We start from the raw sequence: 25,612 nt of genomic DNA, 5'->3' as shown, positions 1-25,612 counted from the left end.
CTAAGTTCAAAAAGTCTCATAATCAGGTTGGCCTCAAGTGATTTTTTTTTTGTTGGCGCAATGGAGGTTAAGTGACTTGCCCAGGGTCACACAGCTAGTAAGTGTCAAATGTCTGAGGCCAGATTTGAACTCAGGTACTCCTGAATCCAGGGCTGGTGCTTTATCTACTTTGCCACCTAGCTGCCCCCTGATTTTTTTTTTTAAACAAAGAGACTTTCAAGGACATTTTCCCCAACTGAAAAGGAGTCATTGCCTATGTGAGTGCAGGGCATTTGTACCTCAATGACATCCCAGGTATATAATGTACAGTGCCAAGTATTGAGATAATTATCTCGACAGTTTGCTGCCTTAGTAGCTCCATAATTCCACTGTTTCCAGTGAAACAGACTGATACCCATAGGTGCCATCTCATCCCCTGCCCCTTCTGTCCATTAATTAGCATTAATCCTTGATGGAAGTCTATCCAGTGCACTAAGTCTCCCTCTGGACCTTCAGATCTTTGCATGGATAACAATGGTGCTCACCACCTGACCTCGAGGGATTTGCCCACTCTTGCTGCATAACCATCCCCCTGCCTCATCCAGGCCTACATGTCTCTAATATACTTAACTCCCTTGCTCTGGTGTAACCCTTCCTTAAGCTAACGCATCGCTCCCAGATTCTAGGGTATAATGGGTTAAATGCTGTCAGAGAGACAAAGATTAAATAAGACGACAGTTCATAACTGATTGAGCATGTACAAATATCTGTAATATAAAATCTACCATGTTAAATACATAAGCAAAAAACAAAAATGCTATGTGAATGATGCAAAATGCTGCCTCATTTGAGATGAAGGAACTGAATCATTTCTGACTGAGGGAATCAGGGATGGCTTCATGGAAGAAGTATTTAAGTTGGACCTGGAAGGATCACAACAGTCAGAAATGGGGGAGGGACCTACAGGCCTAAGGAATAGTGTGGACAGAGGCGCAATGGTAGGGAAACCAGTCAATTAAAAGCATTAAGCATCTACTATGCGCCAGGTGTCATGCTAAGCACTGGATATGTATAAGGGATATGCTCTGGTTTGCCTAATGTGTAAAAGATATGGAGAGAATAGTAGCATTGGGTAAGAATGTAAAGGTAGATGGCTCTGGAGTGCGAAGGACAATATAGGAGTCAACAACTCTATTCATTCTGGTGAGAGGGTGGACCACCAGGCCTTACCATACAGTGGCCTCTCTACCATAAAAAGGCATAGGGGGCTCAATGGATAGAATGCCAGCCCTGGAGTCAGGAGGATCTGAGTTCAAAAATGGCCTCAGAAACTATCTGTATGACCCTGCGCAAGTCACTTCACCGTCTTTGCCTCAGTTCCATCTATCAAATAAGCTGGAGAAGGACATGGCAAACCACTCCACTATCCCTGCCAAGAAAACCACAAATGGGATCGTGAAGAATTGAACACAATTGAAAAACATCTGAATAAAAACAAGCCCTAAAGATCCCTGGGACTGTCATCTGACCTATGGGTGTAACCTAATGACATTTGGGCATCAGCATCTTACCCTGTAACTGAACTTTATTTTATGCTGTATCTCCCAATAAGAAGAGGGGACAGGGATTTTCTCATCTTTTAAAATTTGCATCCTCAGTGCTTAGCTCATTGCTTGGCACATAGTAGGTACTTATTAAATACTTTTTCATTCATCCATCATTCATTCATTCAAATAAGATGGCTTATAAAATACAAACATATCAACTTACTTCAGGTCCCACAATAACCATGTAAACATTGGGTTCTTCTTGGTGCCATTCTTTAAAGAAAAAGAAAAGAAACTTTTAAAAAATGCTCCTCAGTTCATATCTAATTGTACATATATTAACATAATTTAGTTTGAAGGTAAAAGGATCATAGTTTTATGCATAATGTTCTCTCTTTATTGACATCATTATTCAGTTAAAATTCCAGATGTGAACAATTGTTACATATCTGCATTTTTGCATCTCCTATGAGAAGAGGAGGTATTATTTCTAATGATTCTTTTAGTAGAAGTCCTTAATGCTTTAAATGAAATAATTTGCAATCACTTATGATTTCTATAATTATTAAAGCTGCAGATTAATAAGGAAGCTAAACATAATGCTGTATGTTAGCAGCTCAATTTAGATCTCCAGAGATAATTAATTAGTTTTGTCTCAAGGAATCTGTGATGTGTTGTTTTTTTTTTTTTCTCTTGCATCTGTTTTGTCAGTAACCCTTCAAATGAAAGAACTGCTACCCTTCATAAGAGAGCAAGCACTACAGAGTCTTAAATTTACGCAATTAAATAATGTGGCAAATTGTTTTCAGAACTGAAAACTATAAATTTAAGTGATTTTTCAGGTAATGATCTGTCATGTATTCAATGAGAGAATGTTAGCTTGCTGCTAATTCTACAAGGGTCTGTCAATATTCAGACAAAAGAACATGGTGAGCTCATTTCTGGAAGATAACAAAAATCTCCTCCCTGGAGGATTCTTGAGGTCTAGAGAAGGACTATTAGGTAGACCCAAAATAGGTCACAGTGAGGAAAGTGACCTGAGGCAGTCCTACCATACAGAACACCAATAGTTCTAGAAAATACTTAATAATCTTAAAGACTGATTGCCTTCTTCACTTTTTCTTCTACCTTCTAGACCCTTCTATGGCCCATTTTATGATGTGGAGACCTAGTTCCAATTTTATATTCAATCAATGGGGAAATGAGCATCATGATTACACTTTTCCCCCTGTTTATACGTACCTAAACATACTGGTTCTGTAAAGTGAAAGATGCCTGATTCCCTCACATGACAGCCCTGACCTCTTCAAACATTTAATACCCAGTAGATGACTCAACGAGTATAGCTGTCCAGTCCGGAAGGTCAGTCTTTATCTCACTCTTCTTTTTCGAGAACCCAAATTACACTCATTCCCTCAGGCCACTCACCAGGACAGTAGGGTCTAATTAATGAGGGCATGTTGCAATTTACCTACTACCACATTTACCTTCTAGTCCTCCTGCCATACCATTTCCCCTCAAGATAAATTATTTCTCTATTGTATTTAATAACTGATTCTTGAATTAGGATCAAGGTTTTTCCCCTTTTCTACTTCCTCATCCAGAAATCAACCAGTGTGGGAAATCTTGCTCAAAGACTTACTCAGTGAGCCATTCCCCAACTGATAAATGATTAAAAGATATGCACAGTTTTTAGATGAAATAATCAAAACTATCTATAGCCATATATTTTTTAAAATGATCTAATTCACTATTGATTAGAAAGATGCAAGTCAAAACAATTCTGAGGTTCTACCTCATACCTATGGGATTAGATAATAGGACAGCAGAGAAAAATGACAAATGTAGGGGAAATGGGGGAAAATGAGACATTAATGCACTGTTGGTGGAGTTGTAAACTGATTCAAGTATCCTGTAAAGCAATTTGGAATTATGGTCAAAGGGCTATAAAACCCTGCATACTCTTTAACCTAGCAATACCACTACTAGTTCAGTATCCAAAAAGAGATAAAAAAACAAAAAGTTAAAGAACCTGTATGTACAAAAATATTTGTGGCAGCCCTTTTCTGGTGGCAAAGAATTTGAAATTGTGGGGATGCCCATCAATTGGGGAATGGCTGAATAAATTGTGTGTGTGATTATGATGGAACACTATTGTGCTATAAGAAATGATGCACAGGATGCTCTCAGAAAAACCAGAGGGGGCAGCTAGATGGCGCAGTGGATAGAGCACGGACCAGGAGTCAGGAGTACCTGAGTTCAAATCCAGCTTCAGACACTTAACACTTACTAGCTGTGTGACCCTGGGCAAGTCACTTAACCCCAACTGCCTCACTAAAAAAAAAAAAAAGAAAAGAAAAACCTGAGAAGACTTACATGAGCTGATGCAAAGTGAACTGTACTATGTTAAAAATAACAGCAATATTATAAGATGACCAGCTGTGAATGATTTTGCTATTCTCAGCAATACACTGATCCAAGATAGCTCTTAAGGACTTATGATGAAAAATGCTACCCATCTCCAGAGAAACAACTGATGGTTGAAACAATTTTTTTTTTTAAACTATTTTTCTTGACTTTTTTTTTTGGGGGGGGGGGTGTTTTCTTTCACAACCTAATATGGAAATGCTTTGCATGACTAGATATGTTAAGACTTATATTGAATTGCTTGCCTTCTTAAAAGGGATAGGGTGGGGAGGAAGGAAGAAAGAGAATTTAGAACACAAAGTTTTAAAAATGGATGTTAAAAATTGTTTTTACATGTAATTGGAGAAAATAAAATTCTAAATAATAATAATAAAAAAAACCTTACCCAGCCAGAAAAGCTTAGTTCTAATAAAAGACAGTAAAGAAATTCTAAGTTTAAGGGAATGGGTGAATTCCTGCTTGTTGTGTTTACTCAGACACGTCTGGGAAGATGTATATTCTCTCTTTTGTCAGACAGGTGACATGGAAATTAATAAGTCTCTTTGACTAAGTTTTGGGTGTTCCGTCTCCCCTGCCTCAAGACCCTCATTGGAATACCACCCAGCCCCTCATTGTAATAATTCATTCTCTTTCCTTACATGTTAACCAATCAGAGTAGATTACCACCTTCTGGTACACCCACTCTTCCAAGGGCATATGAGCTGTGAGCCCGCCCACATGAATATCTTTGGCATTCAAGAGTGCCACTGACCTCTTTTATTAATAACATGCTAGCATTATTAATAAAAATTATTAATTATCCAGAAACAACATCTCTCAAACTTTTTAAATTTCACATTCTTGTTCTGGAAATAAGCACTATCACAACTGCTACTAGAAAAGGGAAAACTACCTATGGTTCTATTTATAATCTTTGTGATTGACTAAAGCAAAGCTCTTTTCCTTCCCTGGTGACCACCTGCTGTTGGGATGTACCCACCTAGTAGAACGTCAGTTTCTTGAAGGCAGGGACTCATTTTATTTGTTTTTTATCTTTTTGTTTGTTTGTTTGTTTGTTTTTGTTTTTGTGTGGGGCAATGGGGGTTAAGTGACTTGCCCAAGGTCACACAGCTAGTAAGTGTCAAGTGTCTGAGGCTGTATTTGAACTCAGGTATTCCTGAATCCAGGGCCGGTGCTTTATCCACTGCACCACCTAGCTGCCCCCAGGGACTCATTTTAAAAGTTGTATCCCTCATACTCAGCACAGTGCTTGGCAACAGCAGGCACTTAATAGGTACTTGGTGAATGATGGCTTGGTTGCTTGATTGTAACTTGGGATATTGACTGTGGACCTTGACAAGGATTTAACTCAACCTTCAGCTCTCTTGCTCAGTGGTTGTTCCTACTGCCTAAAGATAACTCAAGGAACAAACCCAAGGCACATTTTCTGGTTAAATGATTATCAGTATCAAAGACAAATTAGGAATTCAGGCAATTTATCTGACATAATTATAAGAACCAAAAGAGCTCAAAAATAGAGAGCTGAAGAGAAAGTGGACGCTGTGAAAAGTATTAAACCCACTGTAAGCACTGGGTCAGAACCAAATATCTGAGGATTTGTCTGACCCCAAAGAATCTCTAGAACTTAATTACCACTCCCATCCAAAATGAATGGCGAGACTGTCTTATACTTTTAAACACTTTATAAATCTTTATACACCTTTTGCAATATACATGTAACCCCAAAATTTGACTGCAAAAATATTCTAATTATTCATTTAAAACATACTAACTAGAAAATTTATTTGAGAGATAATTATTGGTATTCTTGTCATTCAATAATTAATGTTTCAAGATTGTTAAACTACATAGTCCATGGAAGATTGTTGTCAATATCAAATATTTGTAAGTCAAGGTATTTTTGGTCATAAGTAAAAATAACTTTATTGTTTGTTGATTTTACTCTTTTCTTCCTATCTGAAATTCACAGTAATCAGATCTGTAATGTTCCAATGAGTTGCCCCAGTCATAAACATTCCTTCCTCACTTTGAAATATTAGTCATCATTATTTCAGGGAAAACTCTGTCCCTGCACATGCAGTGAGACCCACCTCCGCCCACCTCTGGCTGGTTTACACCTTGTTGAATGCTGGGCTTGTGCCAAGGTCACTTCTGAAGAAACATTGCTCAATTCTGAAGGACTTGGTACTTAGGTCAAAGTTACATAAGAGAGGCCTGACCACTGAACTAATCAGCAGGGAAAGTGTCATCCCAAAGTCAAGTCCTCTAGAGCATACTGTTTCTCCAGAAGTCAGGGCACTCAGCTATCCATGGGGTATGTATGCTTTATGGACCTGGGGGCCCTGCTGCTTACCCCCTTTACAGACAGAAGGTAGAGTGCATTCCCCAGAGTATAAGAAGCGGGTAGTATACTGGAAACACCAAGAGATTTATCCAGCTAGTCATCTAGAAACAAAAGAACAGAAGGAATGTACCTGTAAGAAACCTACCTGAAAAGGCATCCACCAAATAAAGAGGATCTTTGACTCGCCTAAGTCCACATATCAAAATAAATATGTGCAAATTATCAGCACTTTGGTTGATCTCTGCAACAGAATATTTGGAACATTTTTGTCACTGTGAAAAGAGAGCAACTTTTCTTCCCCCTGTAAAAGAGCTTGAAAATTAAGGAAGATATGCAAAAAGTTATTTTAAGAGGCAAGTGGCTCGGTAGTTTTTAATCTTTCACTTCTAGGTTGTATTTTCCTGGGCCCTGTCTCTTCTCTAGATTATAATACTGGTCTGTCTGGTGTGCAGGTTGGCTCATTCTTTGCTAGAGAAGATGGAGTTCATGGGCAGGAGGAAGAGGAAGGGGAGGAAAATTGACCTTAGTTATTTCTTTTTAAAAAATTTTAGGGGCAGCTAGGTGGCACAGTGGATAAAGCACTGGCCCTGGATTCAGGAGGACCTGAGTTCAAATCCGGCCAGACACTTGACACTTACTAGCTGTGTGACCCTGGGCAAGTCACTTAACCCTCACTGCCCCCAAAAAACAAAAACAAATATACATTTTAATTTATATATTTTATTTTATTTTATTTATATATATTTTATTTTATTTATTTTATTTATTATATATTTTATTTTATTTATTTATATATTTTATTTTTGCATCACCTACATTTCCCCATATCCTGCTTCTTTCACCCCTCCAAGAGTCCTATTCTTTCTTAAAGAAGACATTTTGAACATTAATTTGGCCTGCTTAGATAGGTTTCATTTCTAAAAAAAAAAATTCAGGAAAACAGCAGATTTTCATATCCAACTCTGAATTCTCACGCAGAAGGGCAGCCTCCAGTTTTTGAACAAGGCATAAAGGATGTGCATTGAATTCACTGATAAGTCAATTATTTGGAACCCTAAATGCATTGTTTTCTCATAGGACTAGGGACTAGACCTTTTTATTTCATGGATGGAGGGAATTCCCAAGTGAGTAAACTCCCTCCAGCAATTCAGATCTGTACCATCTCCCCTTAGAGAATTGGCCCAGTAGACCAAAAGGTTAAGTGACTTACCCAGGATCATAGAGCTAGTATGTAGAAGAGGTTTCCCTGGCTTCAATATCATACCATGCTTTCTCTTTCTCCTAAAGCCATGCTAAAAATAATGATCAGAATTCCAAGCAGGCCCTCAGGAACCTCCACAACCCATAAAGCACCTAGCTAACCAAAGGAAATTTCTTTTTTTTTTCTCTCTCTCTCTCTTTTTTTTTTTTTTTTGGTGAGGCAATGGGGGTTAAGTGACTTGCCCAGGGTCACACAGCTAGTAAGTGTTAAGTGTCTGAGGCCAGATTTGAACTCAGGTACTCTTGAATGCAGGGCCAGTGCTCTATCCACTACGCCATCCAGCTGCCCCAGGAAATTTCTATAAGGAAATGTATTACAACTTAAGATGCTAGGATGCTATGTCTGCATGTTATGGGTACAGGAACAACTCTATCTTAGCTATACCCTATTCCACTTAAGGCACCAGAAAGTTACTCCCCTACTGCATTCTGGAAAGCTTGGGGTACAGAAGTTTGAAAGCTGAGATGGGAGCTCCAGGGACAGAAGCAGGGTGGGAACTATGATGAGTAAAGATTTAACCCAGGGAGAACAGAAGGGGCTAAAATGGGCTGGAATCTGAGGGTTCTGCCTCACTCCCTTGAGCATTTTCTACCCATCCTTCAAGGGGTCAAGGAAGTTAGTCAACTGCATTACTCAAGACAATCCAAACCCCTCCCCTTCTCACCAGGTTTCTACACCTATCAAAGGAACCAGAAGGCATTTCAACATACCTTGCTTTCTCTTTTTCCCTCTCATTATTTACCCAAGGCAGACTCTTTCCAGACTCTTCCCACACACAGACAACCCTCTAGCACTAGACCATTAACAAGCCCAAAACTAAGAGAAATAGAGAGGAGTGAAATAGAGGAAATGGGTGAGAACCAAGAAAGCAGGAATGGGATCTAGTTTTGAGAAGAAGGGGAAATAAAAGGAAAAGGGAAGTAAATAAAGTCAACCTCTCCTTCTAGTCAAGTCATTTATTTACCTGTGTGACCTCAGTCACTCAGCCTCTCTGGCCCCAGCTTCCTCACTTCTTTTTTTTTTTTTTTTTTTTTTTACGGGGCAATGGGGTTAAGTGACTTGCCCAGGGTCACACAGCTAGTAAGTGTCAAGTGTCTGAGGCCGGATTTGAACTCAGGAACTCCTGAATCCAGGGCCGGTGCTTTATCCACTGCGCCACCTAGCCGCCCCAGCTTCCTCACTTCTAAAAGGAGAACCCAGGCTAGATGACCTCTGAGGTCCTTTTCCGATCTAAATATACGATTCTATGATTCTGTAATTCTGGTATCAAAAAAGTACTATCTATCTCCCCAAATGAGTACACAAACATATAGTCATACACAATCACACACAAAAAAGATCAAGATGTACCAAATGCTTGGATGAAAGATTCCATTTCAGGCTGACATTATTGACATTTTAAATATAAACTAAATTAAAACTTCAGATTTTTTTGTTGGGATGCCACAATTGGCCTCTAAAATACCTAAGAAAAAAAGATAATTATGATGACCATTTTGGGGGGCCCTGAAACCAGGACAATTTCCTATCATTTCTCTCTCTGCAAAACTTAATTTTCCCTGTGCTCATGATCCACAAAATAAATGTTCTCTTTGCTTTTCAAAGTCTTCAGGGTGAATACATCTGCTTTGGAATTTAATGAAGGCTATTGAAACGACTCTGACACAAGCACAAAAGCTAAAAAAAAATTAATTCATAACCAGCTTTGCTGATATTTTTTATTCAAATGTGAGGCTGAGATGTATTTCTTACAAAAGTCACCTTTTGGGGAAAAAAAGGTCTCAACTGTTCTCACAGTACACAGTTGCTCTATTAAGCACTGATGTTTCATTTGAGACCCAGAATTCTGTCTCTCTACAGAAAGGAATGCACCATAGAAATTTCCCCCCTACTCTGACTTCATTGGACATTGCCATAAAAATGGAGCTTTGATGCTAATTTTTAATCAGTTTAACAAAGCTAATCATGTATTATTTGGATTTGAGTACATGAAAAAAACAACTCAACTCTCTTTCATAGGTAGTAAGGGCAGAAGAAAATCTCCAAGGACACAAAAAGCAAGGGAGTCTAAGTGCTTGTAAGTCAATTTGGGGCAATGCAGAACCATCAGTGTTTATATATGGAAAATTTTCAAGAAACAGTGGAGGCAGAATGAATAACCATTTCACATTATATGTTATGTATTAATATATCAAAATTAATATATTTGGCTATGTTACTAAGCAGGAAAAACCCCTAATATTTCTCCTTTCTCAGCCTACCCTCCCACATCTCCATGAAGAAAATGAGGTACACGTAAGTCAATGTCCAAAGAAATAACTTGTCCCTAATAAAGGAAAGATGAGAAGGTTCTGCAGCATGAGGAAAGGAGAGAGAAATCTCCTCCTTGATGGCAAGGAAGGTTTAGTTGCTTGGCCCAATTAGGTCCAAAAACCCAAGACTTAACCCTTGGTCACATCCTGCAGGTTGAGTGAGTTCCGGATGTATCCTGGTAGTCCTGAATGCCCTCAAACCAAATGCAGAACTTCTTGGACTACTTCTCTCCCCTGAGGGATTAGATGATAATTATAATATGGGCCACAGCTTACTTCACACTCCATAGGTCTCCTTATCCAGGCAGTGAGTCATTTGCTGTGTTCTTTATTGGAAGAGAGAATTGAAAGGATAAAAAAAACTGGACATCTGAATAGGAACCAAAATTAGAACAAAGGCTACAAGCTATCTTTTTTTTTACTTAAGAGAATGGAAATACAAATTGTAATGGTGTTGCTTTTTTAAATTAAACTTAATAAATGCAGAGACATTATTTTTGATTGAAGTTGGGGAGTCTCATGATACATAAGCAGCATTTTCAAGAAAATCAAGATAGTGGTTGGAAAATCCTCATTGAGCCTCCAAAGCATTTAAGCTTCCCTGACTTGGCATCAATCCTTACTTGGTTTGCAATTATAGCCCAGAGTCCCTAAGATCCAATACAGCTCTAAGAAAACTCATTCGTGTCATTTCTTTTTATTTAGAAAGTAACTAAAACAGCCTGTTACTAAGGGGCCGATCCTCTTTCTTCAATTCATTTCGGACTATAATAAGATGTATTTTTTTCTTGAATGTATTTTTTCCATGTCTCAGAGTTCCAATTCATCACTTACACACCTATAAGTTTCTTTCACAGATTGCCATTTGCTGGAGAATGGTATTTTTCTCTTCAAGGGAGTCTGTTGATCCTAGAAGGGTTTTTAATCAGCCCCCAAGGTTAAGCTGGTTGGTCTCAACAAAGAGTCTCGCAGCTGAATATGTTTTCTTACAGTCTTGGGTCAAGGGGAAGCTAGAACATTTAATTTCTGAGTGATCATTGAACATATCATTGTCCCAAGTATTATTTAAAAGCAAAAGATATTCAGCCATGTGTTATTTTTCAATATACCACTGCCTCTTGGCACTGGACTTGGAATAAAAAGGCTGGGATTCGAGTCCTGCCTCCATCAGCATTGGTGATATAAATAAATATAAGCAAGTGATCTAGACTATTTCAGTAGAATTTCATTACCTTCCGAATGTGAAAAATTACATTTACTTGTTCTACCTCTGGAGATAGGCATCAGAAACAACAAATGAGCTGATGCATGTGGAAAAACAATTGGTAACCAGAAAGCACAGGATACACAACTATTTGTGTAATTATTATTGACTTTCTACAAACCTCTTTGAACCTCGGAGTGTTCCCTGCCTAGTGCCAAGTTTTCACTACGGTTGCTATACCAGCGTCTAATGATGCAATATTTATCAATTATGTGATCCAATTAAATGTTGCAATGCTTCCTAACCACAACCCTTTTGCCAAACCTCTTTTGTGTAGATTTCCTGCTTCATATACTTAAAAAAAACCCCAGAGATTATGCCAATACATCAAGGTCGCCAGCCAGAAGAATATTAGAATCTAAAATTAGTCTCTGAATTACAAAAAATGCAAAACTAAAACTTACATGTCTACTGTTTTCAAAGCCCAAGACCATGCCCATGCAAACTGGCCCCAAACTAAGCTGCCTGATAGATGGGGAATGACTCAGAAGTCAATTTCACAAATAGAAATTTACACGAGCGGACTTTTCCCCTGGAAGCCATCTCCAGTATCCTCTCTGGGTTTCTGATTCTGTGGATAACTTGACATATTGTTACAAGGACACAAGAAACTTTGTGCACTCCAGGCAAAACTCATCGTTTCTGCTGAGTTTGAAATGGAGAACACATGGATTCAAAAAGATATCCTAAGCAGTGTCACCTTGGGAAACTGGAACAAGGCCACAAGTGCAACTCACCACCTAAAATCAACCGGGGTTTGAAGGAAAGAAAAATGGTAGTGTGATCCAGTGGAAAGCTCCCTGGATTGGCAGTGGGCCAACCTGGATCTGATTCTTGTCTCTTGCCACTTCCTAGCTGGGTAACTTGGGCAGCTAGGTGGTGCCATAGTGCACAGAGTGATTGACCTGAAATCAGGAGGACCCAAGTTCAATTTGTCCGCTGACACTTACTGTGTGACTCTGAGCAAGTCACTTAACTCCGTTTGCATCAGTTTCCTCATCTGTAAAATGAGCTGCAGAACGAAATGGCAAACCACTCCAGTATTGTTGCCAAGAAAACCCCAAACAGGGTCACAAGGAGTAAGAAAAAATTAATGACAGAACAACAAAAACCCAGGCAAGTCACTTAATCCTCAAAGCCCTTTAAGTTCTATTTCTTTCTAGCTCTAAACCCATGATCCTATGAAAAAATCAATTAAAAAAATATGAGTTCCTAAGGAAGTCACAACAAGAGGCAAACTTGGGCTCCCAAAGTGAAAAGCCCAAAGAAAGAAGAAAAGCATAATCCATTCTACTACAATCCACTGTAGTTGTTGGTGCTTTAAATCCTTTCACTTGTCAAGGGGTCATCCTGAACTCATTTGCATCGGGTGTGTTTGAAATGGGGGGAAAAAAAAACAAAGAAAAAAAAACCCTAGCCAAGTCAAAAAAAAAAAAAATTAGGAAAATATAAAGCTATTGCACCAAGCAAGGATTTATAGACATTCCAAAGGGAAATGTTCTAGGGAACATGTAATTAGTTTAATGTCTATAAATAGATCTTCTGATGAGCACATCTAGTAAAAGTATCCCATGAGAATTCGGAGGAAGGGCATCTGACCTGCATTATTGGTTCTTAATTTAATGGTAGTTACTATGTTCTGCACTGATAGGTAGGATCCATTTAGCACAAGCCAAGTGATTTAATCCTTAAATAAATGCTGAGTCTTTTATATATATATATGATCAATATACATTTCACATATTTATAGGCCAATGATTTTTGAAATAATTTTCCTAAGGAAGGAAATAGGAAAACATGGAACAACTTAAAAGTTGGGACGATCATAAAATTGGAGACAGGCCTTTAAAGAGCATACAGTAAAAATAATGACTCATGGCCAAACACCTACTCTAATTATATTAGTTTCATTCTACCAGGTATTTCCCTTCTCCTTCTGCCTTGATTTCTCAATTGTTAATATTTCCCTAAAATTCTGAATGTGGGGACCTGCCCAGAAATAGTCAACTTTCTCTTACCCACATCTACCATTTACACTGTCTTAAGTATCAACTAGAAGGGACATTCCCAAAGTAAGTGCTACAAAAGGAAAGCTTCTCAACATTCCAGGGACTTGGGAATGATGGAGAACATGGGAGAAACGCCCAGCTCATCAATCTCCAGTCTGAAATACATCAATGACTGATAAAATGAGAGGAAGTCATTTGGTTACAAAAACCACTGCCCAGAATGACTTTATATCTGTTTTCAAGCTATTACCAGGCAGGCTCAATAGGATGTTAATTCACTGAAGTTTCTCTTGTCTAAATGTTTTGAATAAATCTGAAATTTCACTCTAATAGATGTCTAAGATCATGCTTTATCCAATATATCAAAAGACAAAATATTTTCTAATGAGCTTTTTTTTTACCATTTTGGCTATTTCTTTAATTGCTGAACAGTGATGCTTGTGAGACAATCCACAGTAAGAGTACAGGATTTGATAAGGAATTATTCTATTTTGAGGAACAGCTAACTTCAAGTGTGTTGCTATTGTGTTCTAAGAACACATCACACTGTTGATTTGAATGGGTGCATAAGGCTTGGTGACATATTTACTGACATTATAAAGAAACTAAATAGTGTTGGTACTCATGCTGAGAGCAGAAACTACTGTAATTCATGTAATTGATTAAATATGATTGCTGATCAGAGCATAATAGAATCATAGATTTATAAATGGAAAAAAATAAAACAAAATCAAGTTTAACTCTGTGGCTGTGTTACCAACATTCCTAATTTCACATCTCTAGGCCAACTGTGAAATACATTTAAGCCAAATAAAATGTAGTTAAGGGTTACTGGCTATTTTTTAAAAAGAACCTACTTATTTATATAGTTCTTTAAAAAAAAAAGAATAAGGTAAACACCTGGACTCTATTTGCTTGAGACTCACTGTTGAGGTTCATTTAATTCACTAGAGAAAGGAGGCTGCCTCTAAAAAAGATGAAAGGAGGAAAGAAAGCTAGGGGAAATACTCCAAGAGATTCCTCAGCCCCCAGATTTGAAAGAACCATAGCTATTCTGATGTTTCTCTTTTGTTTTGTGCCCCTATGATGGAAGCCACTAGTGAAATCAGAGAGAATCATGAGAGACTAGGATTGTTTCCAATCTGGCTCTACTCTAGGCCCTCACTCTCCATGCCTTAAACACTGATTTCCTAATTCCTCTTGTCCCTTCAAGAATCAGGTTTCCTATCTCAACCCCTTCCAGTAAGCTCACAGTAGGGACACTAATTTATTCATACGGATTTAGAGTCAAATCCCACCAAAAGAGTTAATACATTACCTGCACTTTGTAGAAATGTGTTCCAGTTAAAGGTGACATTTGGCATGGTTGAAATTCCTATGTCCAAGAGAAGGCGAGGAAAAGACATTTCACTTGAAGCAAATTACCAATATATAAAGTTATCTTGTTATTAATTTGAAATAATAAGAATGGTTCTTATATAGCAACTAAGCTACCTAAAGACTTGAGCGAATTGTCATTAATGCCTGCAACCACATATAAGAAGCAAGTAAGCTTCCTGGATTTCGGGTACTGATTGCCACTTACTGGGCCTTATTGAACCAGATTTGTAATATATGGAGATCCATGGGGAAAATGATCCAATTGATTATTGTAGACAATAGATTTATTTAAAAGTGCTACAAGATTAGGGAGCAGCTAGGTGGTGCAGTGGATAAAGTACCGGACTTGGATTCAGGAAGACCTGAGTTCAAATCTGGCATCAGACACTTGATACTTACTAGCTGTGTGACCCTGGGAAAGTCACTTAACCCTCATTACCCCGCAGGAAAAAAAAAAAAAAAAGAGTGCTACAAGATTAAGTTAGAAGGGGAAATTTTTAGTCTGGATTATAAACTCCCATTTAAATATCACACTCCAAGAGAGGTTTTGCTTTCCCCTCATGAAATTTCTATAAATTCACTTGTCTCTGGTGAACTTTAAATCTCATTTAATACTTGACCATGGAAACCTAGCAAGTTCCGAGTTGCTATAAGTTTATAGGTTAAATATAATTAACATCTATGATAGCTTTCATATTTCAGAAATTCAATGAGATAGTATATCAGTGAGGCAGCTGGGTGGCACAGTGGATAAAGCACCAGCCCTGCATTCAGGAGGACTTGAGTTCAAATTTGGCCTCAGACACTTGACATTTACTAGCTGTGTGACCCAGGGCCAGTCACTTACCCTGACTGCCCATCCCCCCCAAAAAAACCATACAAAACAAACAAACAAATGAATGAATGAATGAATGAATGAATGAATGAATGAATGAATGAGACAGTTAATATTTTTAAAAAGGTATATCAGGTAAACTCAAGGTGATCTTCTAATAATCTCCAATCCCCCAGAATGCCATTTAAAGCATGTTTCTTAGTCCATTTTTCTTTTAATTCCAAATGTTTACAACTCATTTAGAAGTTTGTTAAGTAATATGATAAAAAGTGTTGGATCTTTCAGAAACCTGGCACCTTTCTTGTTTCTGTAATTTACTAGATTTATATGTCCTTGGGCAAGTAATATAACCTCTCTATACCTCAGTTTCCTTCTCTGTCAAATGCAATTTAAATATTTTTACCCGCCTTGTAGAGTTGTGAGGATCACAATACAAGTGGATTTAGATGCTCCGGATAAACCATAAAGAGCCATTCAAATATAAGACATTGCTGCTACAATCACTCAGAAAGTAAAAACCCCAAATTCCAGGGCCTGGGCTGCATTACATAAATGTATAATTCACAAAACATGTCAACCTTTTTATATTCAAAAATCCCAGTTTCTGAGGAGAATGCCATATTTACTTCAATATTTCAAACAGTGATGATTTCATCTATGGGTACAGCCCCCACCAATGCAGATAGCAACCCCTTTTCATACCTTCATAGTCAAGTTTCATGAGCAGATATAACAAAAAAATCAATAAATAAATAAATAATCACCCTATAGCCAACCTTGGCTAGTCTGGTGTTCAGGTGACAGATGCATAGCTGGGTCTGTACTTGAAATCTTTTCCATTTTAGTCATGTCTGTCGGAGCAAGTGCTCAGAAAACTCAGTATTCAAAAACCAAGAAATTTTATTGAATTATGAGATCTTATAGCATGAAGAGAATCTAGGGGTTTACGACCTAGACAAGGTTCCTGCCCAGTGAGAATAGGAGGAAGAATCTGTGTCACAGCAATCCAAGATCCTAGAAATGGAAGAACCCCTAAAAGTCATCATGCCCAACCTCATCACATCAGTTTACAGGGAAGTACAATGAGGCTCAGAAGAAGGGAAATGACTCACCCAAGGTCACACAGCTAGTTAGCAGCAGAACCACTACTAAAAACCAGATATTCCTCTCTCCCAGTCCAGGGCTTTTTTCTATCATGTACATGATTCTTTTGAAGTGTTTTTCTAGTATGAGATTTAGATCAATTCACCCTGAGCTTTTATCTGGTCTTCTTTTGTTACAAAGGATGTGTATGCATAAAATGCCTAGGAAGGTCAACAAGGCTGATTTTGAGTCCATTGAATTGGATGAACTAAAAATGGTCCTTGAAACCATGACTTTGGAATGACCTTCTTTCAAACAGATCACTCTATTACATAATGTATTTCTTGTTATTTTTAATTTTTTAATTATTAAGCATTTTCCCCCCTGCTCACCCCACTGGAAAAAGAAAAGAAAAGAAAAGAAAAAGAAACCACATGTAAAATATTACCACAGTCAAGCAAAAATTCCCATTAAAAAATGTGTCTCCATCTGCATGTTGAGTCTCTCACCTCTTGAGCTGGAAGGGGGCAGTGTTCCTCACCAATGGTCCTCTACAATTATGGTTGATCACTGTGCTGTTCAGAGTTCTTAAGTCTTTCAGAAGTGTTCATTTTTCCAGTGTTTGCATTTTATGGTAAAAATTATTCTCCTGATTCTAGTCTATTTGTTATTAATAGAAGTTCTGAAATAATATATTTTCAGATAATTCTACTATTGGGCCCTTCACTAAAAATATAACTGGTAAACATGAGAAAAATGATGAAAATGCATCTAATTTACTAAGTTTAAAACTATGCTGCCTTAGGGAATTATAGGCTTCTTAATACTAATGAAATTTGACTATGGCAGGAACAAGGGACAAAGAGGAAATAGGTTTTGAGTATCAAGAGACTCTGAGTCACTAGAGGAAATAACCCCTTGAATGCTGGGTAAATTTAATCCTAAAACTATACTCGGGGGCAGCTAGGTGGCGCAGTGGATAAAGCACCAGCCCTGGATTCAGGAGTACCTGAGTTCAAATCTGGCTTCAGACACTTGACACTTACTAGCTGTGTGACTCTGGGCAAGTCACTTAACCCCCATTGCCCCGCAAAAAAAACAAAAAACAAAAACAAACAAAAAAAAACTATACTCAACAAAAACTTCAAGAGCAAATCCAAATAAGCAAATAAATAAATGGATGGATTGATGGATGAATAGGTAAACAGCTAAGTCAATAAATGAATAGGTAGATAAATGAATGAAGATAAATGAACAAATAAAGAGATAAATGAATGAATGAATAAATAAATTATTAGATAAATGAATGAATAGATAAGTAGACAAAGAGTAAATAAATGCAAAGATGAATGAAGATAAATAAATGAACAAATAAATAGGTAAATGAATAAATAAACAGATAAATAAAGCTAATATCACCACATAGGGTAAAAGCAAAGAAAAAACACACCTTTTTTTTATATTTTAAAATCCTTACCTTGGTTCTGGACATGGATTTTACCCTTAGCATGTGGCTTATGAAAAGAGAGGAAAAAGAAAAGATAAATTTGATGGCCTACAATGACATTTCAGAAATATAATAAAGTACCCATTAATAGCCTACTCAAAAACAGTTAACCAAAATCATCTGTGCAGCTACTCAGACTTTTGACATTTGCCAAAGCAAAAAGCTATCCTTGTATTTTAATGAATTTTGCCCATTAAAACAACAAACACACACATACGCACACCAAAAATCTTTGTTAGGCCAAAAGCACAGTGAAAGGAATGACCTAAAATTAGATTCGAGGCATGTTACAATAGACACCAACCAGCCTGATAATTTTACACTTACCAGGCTAGTAGAAAAGTTAAATGAGCTTGGAAAGAGTATATGCCAGCAACAAAGAACATCTATTTAACTCAGTGATTCAGGTGAAGGGAAAAGTTTTCAGACAATTTGGTTTGGGCTTCTTACTTCACAGGGTTAGCGTGGGGTTTTCCTTTAGAAGTTATTATATTCCAAAAGTGGGGGGAAAAAACCATACTTTTAAATACAGTAAGAATCAAAAGGGGCAGCTAGGTGGCACAGTGGATAGAGCACTGGCCCTGGAGTCAGGAGGACCTGAGTTCAAAGCCAGCCTCAGACACTTAACACTTACTAGCTGTGGGACCTTGGGCAAGTCACTTAACTCCAACTGCTTCACCAAAAAAAAAAAGAAGAAGTTTTAGGGGCAGCTAGGTGGCACAGGGGGCAGCTAGGTGGTGCAATGGATAGAGCACCGGCCTTGGAGTCAGGAGTACCTGAGTTCAAATCTGGCCTCAGACACTTAACACTTACTAGCTGTGTGACCCTGGGCAAGTCACTTAACCCCAATTGCCTCACTAAAACAAAAAAGAATCAAAGACACTAAATTAGCCAAAAGTATATATTGGCACTTTTATACCAAAAGTATATATTAACTATTCCTTTTGGGTTTAAGAGAGAGGGACTCCTCAATTAGCTACCACAGACAGAAAAAAAATCCATTTTTCCAAATGACTAATAATTTCAAAATGAGCATCGATTCCTACATAAAATCAAGTCTAGAACCAAGATGGCATTTGTTAACAAATAAGGATATAAAGAAGTTACAATTTAAACTGCTGAAGACTCTGAGTTGGTGTCAGAAATATGAGAGATAGTATTTATAATATCAAAACAGTCCTGTAAATTCAGTGAAAAAGGCAATGTGGATGTTTCAGTGCTTTGTGTCACGGTAATTCAACACCCAGATGATGACTGACAGACCCAAACTGAACAGACATCTTGGCATTATATAAATCTCAATGGCCCTGCCTCTGGTGTATACAGCGTTGTCCCCAGAAAAGGGTCAGCGCTCCAGAAAATTTCTAATTTGTCCTTAAAAGCAAATTCCAAGGAGTGCTTATGCTCCACCTCTCCCAAATTGCCTGTATAAGAACAACTAAATTTTTAATTAATATCATGAACAAATTGGAAGTAGAAAAGAACTCATAAAAAGACCACTTGCATAGGGGAGAGAAGACAATCAACCCCTCAGCCTTTTGATTATGGGGTATTGCAGACCACGGAATTGGGGTGAGGGGATGTGTTTATAAGTTCATCATTATTTTAGCATCCACTCCTAAGTTTGCTTCTACTGGTTGCCTCCCTGGGTCACTATCCAGCTGCCAGGAATGCAGGAGGGGCACAGAATGATTTCCCCCACACACCGTACACCCAGAATGTCTGTGTGTAGAAAAACATCCTTGAAACGATCAGGCATGAAATCTCCCTTACATGTCAGGTGTGTTAAAAAGAATACAACATGGACTTTTAGGGTTGAATGCTTCAAGAATGAAGATGGTTCTAAAGATATGCACTTCCTGAAAAATAAAGGGAAAGACTAATTGAGTGGAGAGATCACAAAATTCTAAACTGTAATAGCAACCGAGATTCTCATTCACATTACTAATCTCCAGCCCTAAAATAGACTTAAAAAAGAAATTAAGGGGGCAGCCAGGTGGTACAGTGGATAAAGCACCGGCCCTGGATTCAGGAGGACCTGAGTTCAAATCTGGCCTCAGATACTTGATACTTACTAGCTGTGTGACCCTGGGCAAGTCACTTAATCCTCATTGTCCCACAAAAAAAAAAAAATAAAGGAAATTAAGAGGCCTAAAAAGTTCCTTTATAAAGAAGAAAAAAACAGATGGGGGTACAGGGAGCGGTAAGGTTAAGGTCTCACCACTGTTTCTTATTCAAGCTGTCTGTGTCTGTCCACTGTCATCACTTAGCATACAAACTTTAAATTCTCCTCTTATAAAAATATCACATAATTTTTTGACCCACAGGAAAAAAAAATTTCAGCACAGGAGTGGAATGAATTAATCTTTTGAAAAGCCTTTGGTGTTTGCATAGGGAGCTCTTATAAATCAGAGCAGTCTTTCACCAAAAACCATTTTACAACCTGGTAAAAACTGGAATAGAGGAGAATTAAGTTTATTTAATTTTGCAGTAACACATGGTTTTCAAATATTTTTTTTTAAAAAGATGTTTTAATGTCAGCTAGAAAAATCAAGAAAATAAGGTTAAGGGGGGAAAAAGGGAGGCTGTAGTTACTTTAATCTTTATAATGAAAGAAAAAATTTATACAACCTAGCAAAAGGCCAATATTGATTTTTAAAAGATTTTCTATATTAAAATATCCTAGATACAGATTGCCTTTCTTTGTTCATTTCTTATCATCCCCTCGCTTTCTTTGAAATGATATAACTCTCTTTGTCCTCGTAAAAGATTCACCTAGCAGCTATATTCTCTAATTAATGCAGTGATGAGTCTGAATTCAAGTACTTTCTGGAAGAGATTAAAATAACCCTCATTTATACTTTATGAGTCAATAAGAAGCTGTTGTTTAATTTGATCCATTAAAAAAGGTTAAAAGACTTTTGGAAATATGTTAAGATGTGTATTGTGGCTAGACAGAAAAGCAAAATATCTTTTTTGGACACACCTATGTTACTTATATATCATGATTTATCCCCTATATATTTTCATGTGTACATATACTCATGTAAATGTATCAAGGGAATTTCTTATAATATATTATTTCTGCTGTTGAATAACAGGAACAAACATTAGAAAAAGAATAACATAAAAGTGCAATGTACTTTGGCCTAAAGATATAAAAAGTTATTTGTTTAAAGAGCCAAATACTCATTATCAAAGTCCCATTTACCAAGTTTTTAAAAGATTATTCAAAATGTTTTTTTCAAAGTCTGAAATGGAATTTAAATGTAATCTTTATATATAAGATTCCAATAATAACTTGTCAGTTTTCGGTTCATAAAAATGAAAAAAACCTGCAAATGGAGATGATACGTGATATTCACATTTTTTAAAAAGGATGTATGTAATTTTAGTAATTTCCCCAAAGGATTTAAATAAAAGTGATTTTATTTTAAAATCACTAGAGAGCTTCTGATTAAGTTTTGTCTTAAAGAGCTAAAAACCTATAATAAATGGTGAAAGCAGGTTTGACATTACCACATAACTCAGAGAAATAGATTTGCATGTCTTTAGAAGGTCTCTGTCTTCCCCCTCCCTAGGCCAAACCACACATCGCCTCCTTCCCCTCCACCTGCCCACAAGCAAATTAGAAGAAAAATGAACCTTCTCTCAAGCATATACCCAAGGCCAGGAAACTAGTCAAAGTAAAAATGTTTCAAATGGGAAAAAAAAGGAGAGTAGTAAGTTGAGAAGTAAATTCAATGATGGGATTCCAGTGATTTGCTCTGATCCACAATGAAACAAATAGGTGGGTGGTTGGATCACCAAAACAAGCCATGGACTCTGGTAGAAACAAAGCAGTATTATGTGGTGTATGCTCCATGTTTTTCCAGTGGCAAAAAGAAGACAAAGTTACATACATGGTGTCAAAAGAAAATTCCAGGGAAGTCTGTGGCTTTTAAAAATTCCAACTTGTAAGAGAAAATAAGTGTTGAGCATTATTCTGAGGATGTCTCAAAAGCTGTTTTTGCCTTTCCTCTGCCTTGGCACTTTGGGCCCAACTGAAACATTTTCAGTTCACTCCCAAGGTTGGAGGCCCAGATAAAATGAGGTATTTTCAAGTAATTTCAACTGTTCAGTTTGGAACCTCAAATTCCAGTGGTCTCACATGGAAAAAGAACATTTGAGCCATTATCACAGCTCCTCCAAACAAAGTTCTCTGAACAGAGAATATGTATTAACTATTTATCAAACCAGAAGCTGCCTAAGATATGATCAATCCCTGAGGTTTCACTTAACAAGAATTTAAAGGTGATGGTGGTGTAAAAGTTCCCATTCCTGAAGATGAAAAAGGTGAAATCGATGTATAAAAAGGACTTGGTATGTGGTGAGTTTGGATATGTGTGGGTATGTGTGGATTTAATATTGTCTGATTTTTGAGATAATTAGATGACAGACAAAAAACATGCAAGGAAAGTAAGTAAAATGCTGTTAGGGCCAACATGCTGAGAATAGGTAGTAAAGCAGCTCACTTAGGCTAGCACCGGTTACTAAGTTGACTTTCTCAGCTCACCTGTGGTATGAACTGCTCATGTAACAGCCAATGAAACCTGTCTTGCTTTCTGCATATCAATTTCCAAAAGAATTTCTTATGAGTTTATGTACAGATGGAAAGTAAATTGCATATATATGCATTGCCTACAAAACCTACTGCAGAAAAAGCAATTTCTACCTAAAATGCAGAAGGAAAGATAAATAGCCAAAAAAAAAAAAAGCTGGAAATGAAGCTACTCTGAAAAATAAATAAATAAAAATCATTAAATATTCTGGCCCCAAAGAACCTATCTGAATACCAACCACTGCAAAATGTATTCAGCGACTACTTCCATTGTTTTGGAGTGCTTAAATGCTAGTTGGTTTTTAAGAGAAGAAATTCTAAAAAAAATAATAACTCATTCATGTTTCCCTCCAGTATTGGATTTCTATTTTATAAAATGGTCTTGAAGACCTTTTCCCCAAAAAAATAATTACTTCTAAATCCCAGGGGTCAATGATTTGTGCTAAAAGTTGAAAGTACAAATCAGACATGGAAAATCCAAATTGGGTAAGCACATGAGAAAGGGGAGAAAGAGCCCATAACAATTGATAATATGAGTTACGCCATGTTTGCATTCTCTTCATCCCATTGGAATTGAATTGGTTAAACTTATCGTAAGCCTTTGGCTTTGAAACAACCTGAAGCCTATGTAGAAAAATCCTAACCAGGATCAAAGACTGGAGCTGGAAGAAACCTTCCTTTGGCAACCTATATTTTGGCCAGAAGGGGTTTCCGGCAGACCACAGAATTTTTCCCCCGATAAGTGAAGCAGTCAAAGAATTTGACATAGAAATGTAAAGTGCATTATTTATAATAACCAACAACACATCTACAGCAGCAATGCATCCAGACTCTTGATTGTAGTTTTATGAAATGCTAATGATTGAAATTTCATACTATTAAATTTTTTCTTAAATTATACATATGATATTTATATAACATTTAATAAAATTATATATGAAATATGTAAAAATTCACATAAATGCTATAAACTAAAAATGATTATGATATACAGTAGTTCCATCTGCCAAATATCACATATATGAACTGAATTTATCTAAAAATAAAAGGCTACTATGTAACATTATGGGATTCATTATCTACCATTAAATACAGCCTTATGTTGAGGTGTTATCTATGAAAATCTGAAAGACATTGAAAGGTGAACAGAAAAAAAAATGGAAAAAGCAAATTGGATCCAATCAAATTCCAAGGTTTCATGGTTTATTGCATACCCAGCCAAAAATGACCACATACCTAACAATCCACCAAACAGAGTTGCCTAAGACACCATCTTTTCCTTTTGTAGTAGACTGCAAGGAAAACCCAACTTTGGCATATTTTTCTTAGCATAAGTCATCTAATATTAAGTATTGTAGCCAAAACTGCTTCAGAATGATGAGGCAGGTATTCCCTTCTCCTTGGTAGAGCTCCTTTGTATGTAAAGATATAGATGCCAACACAGGATGAAATGAAAACCATAGGGTGACTAAGGAAAATGGCTACTTGCTATTAGTGGCAAACACATTATCAATGACCGTGGTTAAGTATATTTCTATTTAAAGGTTACATATTTAGGTTTGCCTCCTTTAGGAAGAAAACCCCCCACAAATTTTGAACTAGTTTGTCAAAATTATGAATACATAAATGTGAATATACATGTATATGCAATAACATATAAGGACACAGAACATGAATATGTCTACACATGTGCTGAGAAATGAGACCTGTGATTTCATTGTCAGGGGGAACTCCCAGGTGACTTAACTCCCTCTACCAATGCAGGTCCCTACCTTCTCTGCAACTTAGAGAGATGCAGGGTATTGAGATATTAAGAGACTTGCCTAGAGTCACACAGCCTATAGATTTCAGGGGAAGAATTTGAAGTCAGGTTTTCCTGGATCCAAAGCCAGTTCTCTATCCATTATGCCATGCTGCCGAGTGTGTGTGTGTGTATGTGTGTTTCCATAAAATATACAGATATGGAAATAAACATGTGTTTTAATTTTTGTGTACATATACACACATATATACATATATGTAATTATATATAAACCTCTAAGTCAGTTTATAACATATTTAAAGCAATGTGAAAAGACCCATATAAGTCTATATCTATCTACCAATTTATCTATATAAAACATACATGTCTATATATTTTAAACAACATCTCTAGAGAGGAAATCACATTTACATCCACACACATATTTCCTCCCATAGCAATCAAGAAGAATATGCAAAGAAAATTCCTAAATTTCTTTTTTCTGGCATTTATTGGAACTAGCTGATTTTTATTGTGGTTTTATAATAATTAGGGGATTAGTTAATCCATTATGCAGTAAACCAAATCCATTCACTAATATAAGCATTACAAAATTAAAACTCTAGCTGACAATAGTGCAATTAAGAACCAAATTGTAATTACTCAAATACCATGTCACTGTTAAGAACGGAAAAAGAGAAGTAGGTTCTTTCTAGAAATTATCATGTAAGTAGCTTATCCTAAAAAAAACAAAAACCAAAAAAAACCACGGACCATGTATTTAGAGTTGGAGTTTATGTACTTTCTGTTGCTGTCATATTCAAAATGTAAAGTAGTCTAAGAGTAAGTTGCCCTCATGGATTCAATTATCACCTCTGTGTAAGTTAAGTGACTTCCCAGTCTCTGGGCTCTGTCTCCAGTTCTGGCCTCTCTCCTGAGTTCACTGGGAGATGTCTACTTGAGACTCTTATACCTGGATGTCCTATCTGCATCACAAATTTAACATATACAAAATGGAAATCTTCATTCCACACACTAGCAGCATCCTTCCTTCCCTCCCTGTAAAAAGGAAGAGGAAAAAAACCAACTCCGTTCCTCCTACTACCTTCTCTATTTCTATGAGTGGTACCACTGCTTTCTAGTCACTTGATTTCAAAGCCTTATGATTAGTGTTTTTCTCCTTTCTCTCACCTCCTCATATCTGAAGTGCAACCAACTCTTGTAATTTTTTTCTTTGAATCTGCGCCTTCGCAGTCACCAACTTTCACTGTGGCCTTAAGCCTCTCATGCTGAAACAAAGGCTGTGCCTCCCAATTGGTCTCG

The 25,612-nt window shown here is 37.0% G+C and overlaps 1 protein-coding gene across 2 annotated transcripts in view; it reads right to left on the bottom strand.

Annotated features, from left to right (window-relative positions):
* GLT1D1 (glycosyltransferase 1 domain containing 1) overlaps window positions 1–25,612 on the bottom strand; it is a 120,771-nt gene that overhangs the window by 55,168 nt on the left and 39,991 nt on the right. For both annotated transcript variants that reach the window (XM_043979380.1, XM_043979381.1), the window contains exons 5-8: window positions 17,919–17,955; window positions 14,462–14,518; window positions 6,443–6,538; window positions 1,750–1,799 (exon numbers count right to left, since the gene is read on the bottom strand). In XM_043979380.1, coding sequence (XP_043835315.1) covers window positions 1,750–1,799; window positions 6,443–6,538; window positions 14,462–14,518; window positions 17,919–17,955 — 240 coding nt within the window. The remainder of the gene's footprint in view (window positions 1–1,749; window positions 1,800–6,442; window positions 6,539–14,461; window positions 14,519–17,918; window positions 17,956–25,612) is intronic.

The sequence above is a fragment of the Dromiciops gliroides genome, chromosome 1 (genome assembly GCF_019393635.1).
Source record: "Dromiciops gliroides isolate mDroGli1 chromosome 1, mDroGli1.pri, whole genome shotgun sequence".
Classification (NCBI taxonomy): Eukaryota; Metazoa; Chordata; class Mammalia; order Microbiotheria; family Microbiotheriidae; genus Dromiciops; species Dromiciops gliroides.
Note: the sequence above shows the minus strand (reverse complement) of the source record. Positions and strands in the feature narration are given on the sequence as shown.